The following is a 12,914-nucleotide window of genomic DNA, read 5'->3' on the forward strand; positions in this document are numbered from 1 at the left end:
GTTAGGTTCTAACTGTTGCTTCTTGACCTGCACACAGGATTCTCAGGAGATAGGTGGTCTGTTATTCCCCTGTCTTTAAGAATTTTTTACAGTTTATTGTGATCCACACAGCCAGAGGCCTTAGTGTAGTCAATAGATAAAGTATATTAAAAAAGAAGCACTAAAATATTTATGACATCTTGACTCCACTTGTTTGACTTACTATGATTAGAATGCTAGATTTCTAATTAAAACAATAGATATGCAACAAGCAACAAAGATTTACTCTATAGCACAGGGAACTGTAATCAAGATTTTGTAATAACCTATCAGTTCAGTTCAGTAGCACAGTCGTATCTGACTCTTTGTGACCCCATGAACTGCAGCACGCCAGGCCTCCCTGTCCATCACCAACTCCTGGAGTTTACCCAAACTTATGTCCATTGAGTTGGTGATGCCAACTAACCATCTCATCCTCTGTTGTCCCCTTCTCCTCCTGCCTTCAATCTTTCCTCAAATGAGTCAGCTCTTTGCATCAGGTGGCCAAAATATTGGAGTTTCAGCTTCAACATCAGTCCTTCCAATGAACACCCAGGACTGATTTCCTTTAGGATGGACTGGTTGGATCTCCTTGCAGTCCAAGGGACTCTCAAGAGTCTTCTCCAGTTTGAACACCACAGTTCAAAAGCATCAATTCTTCTGCACTCAGCTTTCTTCACAGTCCAACTCTCACATCCATACATGACTACTGGAAAAACCATAGCCTTGACTAGATGGACCTTTGTTGACAAAGTAATTTCTCTGCTTTTTAAAATGCTCTCTAGGTTGGTCATAACTTTCCTTCCAAGCACTAAGTGTCTTTTAATTTCATGGCTACAATCACCATCTGCAGTGATTTTGAAGCCCCCCAAAATAAAGCCAGCCACTATTTCCACTGTTTCCCCATCTAACTGCCATGAAGTGATGGGACCGGATGCTATGACCTTAGTTTTCTGAATGTTGAGCTTTAAGCCAACATTTTCGCTCTCCTCTTTCACTTTCATCAAAGGCTCTTTAGTTCTTCTTCACTTTCTGCCATAAGAGTGATGTCACCTGCATATCTGAGGTTATTGATATTTCTCCCAGCAATCTTGATTCCAGCTTGTGCTTCATCCAGCCCAGCATTTCTCATGATGTACTCTGCATATAAGTTAAATAAGCAGGGTGACAATATACAGCCTTGACGTACTCCTTTTCCTCTTTGGAACCAGTCTGTTGTTCCATGTCCAGTTCTAACTGTTGCTTCCTGACATGCATACAGATTTCTCAAGAGGCAGGTCAGGTGGTCTGGTATTCCCATCTCTTTCAAAATTTTCCAGTTTATTGTGATCCACACAGTCAAAGGCTTTAGCATAGTCAATAAAGCAGAAATAGATGTTTTTCTGGAACTCTCTTGCTTTTTCCATGATCCAGTGGATGTTGGCAATTTGATTTCTGGTTCCTCTGCCTTTTCTAAAACCAGCTTGAACATCTGGAAGTTCACAATTCACATATTGCTGAAGCCTGGCTTGGAGAATTTTGAGTGTTACTTTACTAGCATGTGAGATGAGTGCAATTGTGCAGTAGTTTGAGCATTCTTTGGCATTGCCTTTCTTTGGGATTGGAATGAAAACTGACCTTTTGCAGTCCTGTGGCCACTGCTGAGTTTTCCATATTTGCTGGCATATTGAGTGCAGCACTTTCACAGCATCATCTTTTAGGATTTGAAATAGCTCAACTGGAATTCCATCACCTCCACTAGCTTTGTTTGTAGTGATGCTTTCTAAGGCCCACTTGACTTCACATTCCAGGATGTCTGGCTCTAGGTGAGTGATCACACCATCGTGATTATCTTGGTCGTGAAGATCTTTTTTGTACAGTTCTTCCATGTATTCTTGCCACCTCTTCTTTATATCTTCTGCTTCTGTTACGTCCATATCATTTCTGTCCTTTATTGAGTCCATATCTGCATGAAATGTTCCCTTGGTATCTCTAATTTTCTTGAAGAGATCTCTAGTCTTTCGTATTCTATTGTTTTCCTCTATTTCTTTGCATTGATTGCTGAAGAAGGCTTTCTTATCTCTCCTTGCTGTTCTTTGGAACTCTGCATTCAAATGGGCAAATCTTTCCTTTTCTCCTTTGCTTTTTGCCTCTCTTCTTTTCACAGCTATTTGTAGGGCTTCCTCAGACAGCTGTTTTGCTTTTTTGCATTTCTTTTTCTTGGGGATGGTCTTGATCCCTAATAACCTATAATGTAAAATAACCTGAAAAATAATGTATGTATATATGTATAACTGAATCACCTTGCTGTGTACCTGAAATATTGTAAGTCAACTGTACTTCTATAAAATCAATTTATTATGAAAAAAATAAGTAATCCACTATGCCCAAAGCTATTAAAAATAGAATAAAGCAAGGATGTGGATTTAGCCTTTGGGTTTGGCAAAGTCATTAGTGACCTTGGTGAGAACAGTTTCTGTGGAATGTTGGGTACAGAAGCCTGATGTGGTGGATAGAAGAAAGAATGGAAAATGAGGAGGTGGTGATACTGAGTATAAATAACACCGTTGAGGAGTTTTGCTATAAAGAGTAATTGGAAAATGGGGCAGTAGCTAGAGGTGGGTGTTGAAATTGAGGGTTGTTTATTTAATATTTAAGGTGAGGCTATTTAAGCATTGTTGTAAGCTGATGTTTAAGCGATTTAAGCATTGTTATAAGCTGTGAATATTCAATGAAGAGGGAAAACTGCTGCTTTGGGGAAATCCTGAGGTGAGTAAGAAGGTTGATCTAGTATTCGAGGCAAGAAGTCGATCTTAGATAAAAACAGGAGTGAAGGCCGAGTATACGGACTTAGATACAGGAAGACTGGTAGATTTAAGGCAACTTAGCAAAAAAGCTCAAGAGGATATAATTACCTTAAATGGATGATTTGTACATGAATCATGAGGTAACCACATTATTGTTATATACTAATGATAAAAGTGATCAAAATAAATTTGAAATTCCTTGGGTGACTTCACAAGCCAAAGGTCAGAGGTTATTCCCTTTTAATAGATGGAAAAGTGTAGGTGCCCCTAGGAAGCTGGGACCTCAGCTAAATCATATGAAGACTCAAGAGTGATAGAGAATAAGGCTCATGAGACCTGATTAGTCTTGTTTTTAAACTGATTGGGACTTGAGAACTGATTCTTCCCTTTAGAAAGGTGAATTTCAGATTAAAAATATACTATAAAGTAGTTTTAACTAGATAGGAAATTTATAATGTTTTTCAAGGACAGTGAGTATTAGATGGGCTGAGTCCTAATCATACCTGGTTTTACTGTGTTAGCCATTCCACCTCAAGTTTAGGAGTGGAGAAAAGGCAGAAAGAGGATTGTGAGGGCTTAACCACGGGCTGAGCTCACTCTTGAATGCCTGGGGAGTTGTTTGCTGCAGTAGAAGACATCATTTTTCTTTGCCTAAGACATTAAAGGACAGAATTATTGCCACATTTGCCTTCTGTCATGGAACTAATATAAAATCAAGATTCATTCTTTCCACTTCTCCGAGTCAAATCTGCCACTTTCGTATTCCACTGCTTTTTTTTTTCCCCTAAGTTTGGAGGATAGGCATGTTGGAAGGAAGGCTAATGGACAAAAAACTGGATTGGAAATTCCATCTGGAGACCATTTAGCATTTTTAGGATGTAAAGTAATTCATGACTAAGTCTCTCATAGTAGAGGAGAAAGAGTGTGGAATAAATATTTTGGTTCTGAATGGTGACCTGGTTGCTCTGAATTTAAGTACAGTGGAAGGAAGTACATCAGCTAAAGCAGTTGCTTAGCTTGCAGGCTGACAAATCCTCCCAAGTCACAACACATGGATTAATTTTAAGCCAACAGAGCAATATATAATTGTATATTATATAATCTAATATAGTCATCTTAAATATAGAACTTTAGCGATTAGAACACATTTTTAAGGAGTTGTGTGAAGAATTTCTTCATATTCTTTTATGTGAATTGATTATGAAAAAGTATATAATCCTGATAAAATTTCAAATCTTCTTCATTAGGAAATTTGAAAAGATTTGAACATATCCCTGTGAATATTTCAACTAGCCTCCTCTACTATTTTCAGCTATCTTCAGTTCCTTATAGAACAAGACAGAGAATTATGTAAATAAAGAAAACATTACTTGTGGATCACCTCTCTTCGAGGATTCAGCAGCATCTTCTGTTCTCTCTGTCAAAGCCTCGGTTGATATTAAGTTTCCACATATGCCAGCAGCTTTCCAGTTTCTAATTCCCAACAAAACCTTTGCTTGCTGGGTTTGATCTCCTAAGAAAAAGTGAAAACAGTACTTATCTCGTTAGGATTCTGATGTAATCAGACTAGACTGTTTCATTGTTGAATTCTGTGGAGTTTTCTAGGATCAAGTATGCTTCATGTGACTTGTACTTTCTTATATCTGAATGGCATAATTTTTGAGCCTGCTATTACTGTGCAGAAACCAGAATCAATTGAAGAACTAAGAGTCCAATTCATGAAATTTAAATACATTTTATGAATAGTTCCCACTAATTTTCATGACTTGCTCCTACCTTAGGACTGGTATGTTTGTAACTCCCCTCACCAGGAGCACTGCATTTCTAGATCTTACGTGACTGGATGTTTTCCTATTCAGGTCTCCATTCAGAGGTCACGTCCTCAGGGAGGCCTTGGCTGTTCTGACCTAAAGCAGCCCCTTCCTGTATTGTCATTTCACCATTTTATTTTCTTTGAAGTCCTTGTTGTTTTCCAAAATTATCCTGTTCTAATTATTATCATCATTAATTACCAGGATTACCATTATTATCCTAACAAGTGTACACAAATTGAGTTTTTTCTACATGCCTTATGCAAACCATTGTGTTTTATGCAACATTTTTGTAATGACAGCTAACATTCATTGAATATTTACTACTCACCAAGCACTAGGTTAAGCATTTATTGTACTAAGCCAGGTCAGTGTCATCTCTTGCTTGGACTGCTGCAGTGGCTTTCTAACTGGCCACCCTTTTTTCATCTTAGCTTCCTTATGGTTCATTGCCTACATAGTAGCTAGTCATTCTTCTAAAACACAAGTCAGGTGCATCACGATCAGCTTTTAGCATCATTCAGGTTTTTGGCCGTCCTCAGGTTCTCCAAGTCGCTTACAAGCTCCTGTGTCATCTGGCCTCCCACCGCTTCCTTGCTGTATCTCTAACCTCTCCTTGCCTTTTTCCCCTCTGGCCACGGTCTCTGAATTATCCTTTGCTCAAATTACCACCCACCCCCATGGTGTCATTTCTCCCTTCACTTAGGTTTCTGCTGAAATGTCACCTTCTCATAGAGGCTTTTCCCCACTCACTTATACCTCATTTCTCTTCACTCTGCATCATATTACTCATTTGTCTGTCTTCAGTAAATACCTGTTGAGTGTTTACTAAATACCAGGTCCTGTTCTCGACACGGGGTATGTGAAGTCAGTACAATGGGCAGAATCCCTGTCGGCATGGAGATATGGGGTAGGCATAAAATAGAGCAAATAAATAGGAAGCATGTAAGGTCACTTTGGGAAAGCTAAAGCAAACGAAAGGCTCAGGTTGATGGGACAGGGGAGGGAGAGTCAAGTTTACAGTAGGGCAGTTGGGGGAGGCCTAGGGGAGACAGTGGACATTCTGCAAAGTCCTGAAAAAAGTGAGGGCGTGAGCAATGTGAATAACTACATGGAAGCATGTTCTGCATGGAAGGAACATTGAATTTGAAGGCCCTGAAGGGAGAGCATGTCTAAAATACTCAAGGAGCAGCAGGGAAGGCTGTAGCTGGAGGACAGGAGTCCGTGTGGGAGGGAGGTATGGCTAGAGAAATGACAGAGGTGCCGGATAATAGCACTCAGCGCACCCCACCTGTCTGTTTGGGAGATTTTGAACAGAGGAACTTCCTGAGCTGACATGTCTGACCCTTGTGTGGAAAATAGACTTTAGGGGAGCAAGGTTTGAAATAAAGGGTCCAGTTAACCCTGAAAAGATTGGAGAGGGTAGAGTGTGGTCAGGATTGCAGAGTAGAGATAGTGAGACCTAATTGTGGTCTAGATTTATTTTGAAGGTCAGTCCTATATGTTTACTAAGAAATTGAGAAATAGAGCAATCAAAGATGTCTCACGCCAAGATATTAAATCCAGGCCTCTGGAAGGATGTGGATGCCAGTACCGAGATGGGGAGGCAGTAAAGGGACAGATTTAAAGTGGAAAGAAGGTCATGATCAGGACCTCAGTCAGCATTGTGGAGCTCTTGTGAGCATGAGAAAAGGCTGCTCCTATAGACTGATTCAGTAGGCACTGTCAGAGTGAACTGGATTTCAGGCCCCGTTCTTTTCCTTGGCAGGGCCCCTCTGTGCACAGTTGTAGGCAATGGTATTAGTCAGGGACTTTGCTCTGGGCCATGGTAAGTTTGTAGCCATTGAGATGCTGCTGGGGCTGCTGGGTGTGAGTTTGGAGTTCAGGGAGGCAGATTTAAGGCTGTGTCTTCCATGGGGTCGTTTGCGAAGAGTCGGACACAACTGAGTGACTTCACTTTCACTTTTCACTTTCATGCATTGGAGACGGAAAAGGCAACCCACTCCAGTGTTCTTGCCTGGAGAATCCCAGGGACCGGGGAGCCTGGTGGGCTGCCGTCTATGGGGTCGCACAGAGCCGGACACGACTGAAGCGACTTAGCAGCAGCAGCAGCAGCATGAGACCACTCCTAGCTGTTTTATCTTTATATTTTTTATATATTTGTGTATGTATCACATTGTACATTAGATATTCTTCGTTTACTCATTCATTGTCTCTGCCATCACTGTGTAAGCTCGAGGTGATCTGTGTCTGTGTTTACTACTCAGTTGTACACCCAGACTCAGCTCAGTGCCTGGCACCCGAACACTGATTAACGTGGTTGGATGAATACACTAATTGGGAGTACCACTGCTTTCCACTGGTCCTGTGGGTTTCATGAAATTGAGTGCATGGCCTTAGAGTCTAACTGTCAGTTTGTCAGACATTCCCGTTTTCTACTCAGTACTTCAAGTCCAAAGAGGTTTTAAAACCCTCACCACTGAAATCCATTTGTTATGTGAATACCAAAAGGAAACTTGAGTTCTAAGAGGCCATAATACTTAATCAGGATGGCCTTGCAGCCAAAAACACATGCTAAAATGATGGGGAAACTTGAAGGAAAATGATCCTGGTTTGGATAGAAAATTCCTTTCACCGTGGTTCTGAGCTTCTGGCCTGTTCTTGAGGGGACTGTTAACACTTCGCTTCCACGTTTAGGTTTGCTTGTTGGTGAGCGTTTACTTTTAACTTTGGTACATTGAGGGTAAGAATTCCAATTTTATGAGAGGAGGTAAAGGGTGACTTAATTCAGTACTTCTGTTGCATTTATGCATTTAAACTTAAGACAGGGGAAGATAGATGCCCAAGACCTCAGCATTTTTATTTGGAATGGTCAGTAATGGCTTTGCACATGAGGTGAGTTTTGAAATGGCTCTGTGTTCTTATCTATTGTTATATAATGACAGACCACTCCCAAATTCGAGTGTTAAGGCTCATAAGACTATTGTTTAGCTAAACTTGATGGGATCCAATCATGAGTTGAGTAAGCAACTGCTTAACTTGGCTGGGCTCTCTCACATACCTGGTGCCTCAGTCTGGTCTAGCATGGCCCTGGCTGGAATAACTGGGCTGCCATCCTGCAGTAGGCTAGACCAGACTTACTTATATGGCATGATTTCAAGAGCTAGACCGGAAATGCCCAAAACTTCTTGAGGCTTTAACCTGGACCTGGCATAGCATACCTTCTACCAAATTCCACTGGTCAGAACACAGTTGAAGAAATAGACTCCACTCATGATGGAGAAGCTGTACAGTCATATTGCAAGAGTGTGGTTAGAGACCATTAATTGGAGCTATCAGTCTAATAGATGGCTTGAAGGAGAAGTAGGTAGGGTTTAGAAGGAGGACATGAAGTTACTGGTGTGAACCTCCTCTGGTCTAAAGAAGAATGCACCTCAACTATCCTGCATCCCACCTCCCTAATGTCTGAGAAACACAAGAAGTATAAGCTTCTCTATTGGCTTGCAGGTTTTAATTAATCTCATTGAATTTTAATTAATCTCATTGAAAGTATATCTTTCTTGAGAAGGTTTCATAAAATATATATATACATATACACTACACTGTTTTCCAAGATGCTTGGCATACAGCCATATTTCTTGTAGTTATCTTGATCATGTTGGTGTTTTCACAAGTAATGATTGTCTCCTTCTCTTGTAGGATTATGCCCATATGTTGACCTGTGTTACTGAAAGAGAAAAGTTTATTGTGCCCATCAAAGCTAGAGGTGCACGAGCCATCATAGATTTTCCTGACAAGCTGAATTTTTCCACTTGCCCTGTCAAATACAGCACTCAGAAGATCCTGCTGGTACGAAACATTGGCAACAAAGATTCTGTGTTTCACATCAAAACTCATAGGTATGCATTCCTGCAGCTCTTGGTTTTGATTGACTCTAGCTAAATCTAGTCCACACATGTAATTTCCCAGAGTAGCAGTCAAGATGCAACTGCTTATTATAATCTTCAGTTGCAAGGATGGAAGACCTCCTTGATATGGGGCAGACTTCCTCTTCATCCCATGAGAAAACCAAAATTCAAGATTACCTGTTTGGTTAAGGTGGTTTTCTGAAATTCTGGATAAGAGACTGAGCAATAGAGAGATTGTATAACTTGCTCAAGAGCGCACAGCTAGGAAGTGAAGGTGTTCAATGTTAATCTGTTTATTTATTTGGTAGCTACAGTGTAGTAGACAGTGAGACAGTACAAATATGGCCTTCAAGGACCTCTCTTATAAGGCAGGAAAGAACAGTTGTTATGGGACATGAAAATGCTGGCGGATTCAGTTCAGTTCAGTCGCTCAGTCATGTCCGACTCTTTGCAACCCCATGAATCGCAGCACGCCAGGCCTCCCTGTCCATCACCAACTCCCGGAGTTCACTCAGATTCACGTCCATCGAGTCAGTGATGCCATCCAGCCATCTCATCCTCTGTCGTCCCCTTCTCCTCCTGCCCCCATCCCTCCCATCATCAAAGTCTTTTCCAATGAGTCAACTCTTCGCATGAGGTTGCCAAAGTACTGGAGTTTCAGCTTTAGCATCATTCCTTCCAAAGAAATCCCAGGGCTGATCTCCTTCAGAATGGACTGGTTGGATCTCCTTGCTAGCTGATTAGCAGGACCATAATAAGAGTGGCCAGCTTGGGAAGACAGGAGACAGAAGGTCAAGTTCTTTTCTGTGGCTTTTTAAAAAATAGTGCAGATCCTGGGCTGAATCATGAATTCATTTTCATAAGGGCTTTATCTGTGGAATCCTTTGCTAGTTTAAGGATACATCTCTTCAGGCATTTACTTCTGCCTGGTTAGACCACGTAGACTGCCTTTCTGGGAATTTCTTGGCTTAGGGTTTCCTGGACTGAGCATGTATGTCCAAACCCCAAACCTGTAGAAGACACACGTCCAATATGAATTCCCTGGTGTCCCTCTTTCCCTCCCGCGGAACCAAGGTAGACATTTTCCCTTGTGCTAATGTTTTGGTAGCCTTTGACGTTTCTCAGGTTTATATGGGGATTTTGTTACCAGCGCCCCTGACTTCACCATCCCAAGACCTTGTCTCCTGCTTTGGCAGGCTGTTAAAACCCAGGCTTCAAGGGCTCAGTAGCCTACTGCTCTGGTTCTTATTTTCCTGAGGATTTGAATCCTGTGGATTTGCCTTTTCTTTCTTTTTTTTTTACACGCTTAGCTACACTTACATAAGTTATTTTTTTTATCCAGACTTCCTAGGTATTTTCTGGTGGGAGAGTTTTCAGGTTACTTGGTAGCAGGGATGCCATAATATAGGTTGAGGCATATCCCACAGGAGGGGATTTGTGCTTATTCTTACATGTGTCCCAGGAGCATCACTATCTGTAAACCAGTTCATGTGGATTCAAGTTTCTGTCTGGTATCATTTGTTCCTGGCTGAAATCTACTTTAATATTTCTTGTAGCACAAATCTAGTGGATATTCTATCAGTTTTTGTCTACCTGAAGAAAAAGCATATTGTCTTCATTTTTGAAAGATTTTTTCTCTATAGAATTGTGAATTATGTATACATTTGATGAATATTGAATTATATATACATTTTTTAGTACTGGAAAGATGTCACTTTATTGACTTTTGGCTTACATTTTTCTAATGAGATTTTAGAGATTTCTAGCTTTGTTCATCTATAGGTCTACAGGTAATTATATCTTTGTCTTGGGCTACCTTCAAGATTTCTGAAGATATTTGGTTTTAAGCAGTTTAAATGTGATGAATCTAGGTGTGGATTTTGTTTTTGGTTATTTTTTGTTTTAAGAATTTTATTTTGCTTTTATTTTGTTTTGGTTTTAATCCTGCATGACATTTTCTGAGCTTCTTGGATCTTTCACTATTTTTGGGAAATATCAGCTATTATCTCTTCAAATATGTCTTTTGCTCCATCCTCTTTCATCATTTCTTCTGCTTGTAGGAATGTTCTATCTGCCACAGGTGAACTCCTCGGCACATGTCTCTTCTTAATTAGGAGCAGAGCATTGCCCATTTTTGTTTGCCCTGCAATGTCAGCTCTCTAATGGGTTTGAGAAAAATTGTGATTTTGTAGTTTATCTGTTTTTTTTCATTGTTAGTGTAGGAGAAACACTCTTTCAAGCTTTCTTCCTCCTGGGTGGAAGCAGGACTCTGACCTACTTTAGATAAATCAGTCAGCAGAAGCAAAGGAAAAACTCTTGTAAATCAGTGTCTGCTCAGGTTGTCAAAGTACTTATAAAGCTTTTGTTTGCATTTTGTGGTAAGACTCATATTTTGATTGAATGAAGGGAGCAAGTTGTTCAACTGGCTCACTGTCACCTAGAAAGAACCAATCTCTTTACATTAAGAAAAAAGACCCTTCATAACCGCCATCCATAATACATGTTAAAAACTTCCTGTTACATTGATAATGTTCCAGTGAAAGAGAGAATCCACATAAGGTGGAAAAACAAACACAGGCAGCATATCTTCCTGAATTGTTTGGCTGGATCTTCACAACTACACGTAAATGGCAATACATTCATATAAAGTAAAACGAAATCACAGATTTAATAGTATGAAGTTGCAGGAAAAGATCTAAAACTTTTGTATTCATACAACTGAAAGTGAATCATGATATAGAAGCACTTCTAAGGTAACATGGTGAGCTAACTCAAGGACTAGCCAGGAATCATAATGACATTAGAAGCTCAGAGTCCCACATTTTAATTTTACAGATGAAAGAAGTAAGGTCTGAGAAGGAAAATGACTTATTCAAGTTCTCCCAGTAAGTTAATAATAAAACTTGGGTTAAAAACCAACATGGGCCAGTTCTGGCCTTGTTTACCTTAAGATCCATTCCTCGCCCTTCCAGACTTTGTTCAACATCAATGTTGGGCTGTGTTAGCCCCCCTCGCCTGCAGACCTGCTGGATGCCAGCTGTGTTTGTCCAGGGGGGTGGGAACTAGGAGGAGGTTGGAGAGTGGGAAGAAGTCACAGTATTTCTCTTTCTCCCTTTCTGACTTCGGTAGAGTCCCCAGCAAAGCAGCTGCATCTCCTCTACTGTTCTAGCTCCTGTCAGACAGACCTGCCATGGTTCTAACTTCTACCCGGTCCCCAGGATCTGCTAACACTTCCTCCACTCCTTTTGTCTCCAGCCCAGTGATGGAAGTGGCTTACTGCTCTTACCAATCCCTGAGCTAGTTTACCATCTTAAGTTGGGCTTTTCATAGCTTCCATCTTCTATATAATCAAATCTTTCAGTTGAATTTCCTATTCATTTTTGTTTTCCTGTGTAGATTCTGCACCAAATGGTACTTTAATGTTCTTTCCTCTAAATGTGTGTATTACAACCATGATGTCGATTCTGTGAGTTACTTCCAAATCCTTCCAATAAATCCCCTTTCTGTCTAAGTTAGCCAGAATTGGTTTCTGAAGAATGCAGCTGATTTTGTGGTCACATTGTATTAAATCCGAATGTCTGGGGAGATCCTCTGATGACTATCCTAAAAAATGTGTAGGTGATTATGTTGCCCAGGCAGGACTGAGGACCCCTCTTTCATTGACAACATGATTCTCATCAGACATAGTGGAGCAGTAATAGTTTGGGAAGTCAAAAAGTCTTGCTTCTTTTATGGTCATTATACAGTTAGAAATATCTCTCAGGGAATTGTTTTAAAAAAGCAAATCATATTATTTTCATTGAAATAATAGTTTAATTAATGGCTAAGTTTATAAAGAGGTTCATATAAATAACAAAAAATAAAACTCTCTTTATGTGTCTGCTGCTCCCATTAGCATATGAGCGTCTCAAAAGCAAGGATTTTATCTCTTTTCATTTGTATGTCCCCAGCATCTAGCAAAGTGTCTAGAATAAATAAGTGCTCAATAAATGTTTATAGGATGCCTAACCAACAGTATATCACAACAGAGCTACAACTATAAACCTCTACAATAACTTAAAATGAAAAACATGCGCCAAGTACAATAAAAGAGGCATAATGTTTTTTTACACTATAAAAGGAGCCTCAATGTGCTGTAAAATATACAGAGAACACAAACAATAACTTTTCAACTTTATTACAGATTGGACCTAAAACTCTTGTAGGTACCAGAATAAGTTTGACTATTAAAGTAGGATTAATTTTGGAAGGTGAAATAGAAAGAATGAAGAAGCAATTTAAAAATCTAAAATCTCAATTTAGGAATCAATTAATAAGATTCTCTAAAGGAAAAAAATACTAATTTTATATTCAGTGTTTAATATAATACAATCAATATTTAGTCTTCTGCT

The 12,914-nt window shown here is 39.9% G+C and overlaps 1 protein-coding gene across 1 annotated transcript in view; it reads left to right on the forward strand.

Annotated features, from left to right (window-relative positions):
- The window catches only part of HYDIN (HYDIN axonemal central pair apparatus protein), a 317,377-nt gene that overhangs the window by 21,384 nt on the left and 283,079 nt on the right, over window positions 1-12,914 (forward strand). Inside the window, 1 exon segment of the mRNA XM_052656756.1 lies at window positions 8,315-8,514. Within this exon segment, the coding sequence (XP_052512716.1) occupies window positions 8,315-8,514 (200 nt within the window).

Source organism: Budorcas taxicolor, chromosome 18 (genome assembly GCF_023091745.1).
Source record: "Budorcas taxicolor isolate Tak-1 chromosome 18, Takin1.1, whole genome shotgun sequence".
Taxonomy (NCBI): domain Eukaryota; kingdom Metazoa; phylum Chordata; class Mammalia; order Artiodactyla; family Bovidae; genus Budorcas; species Budorcas taxicolor.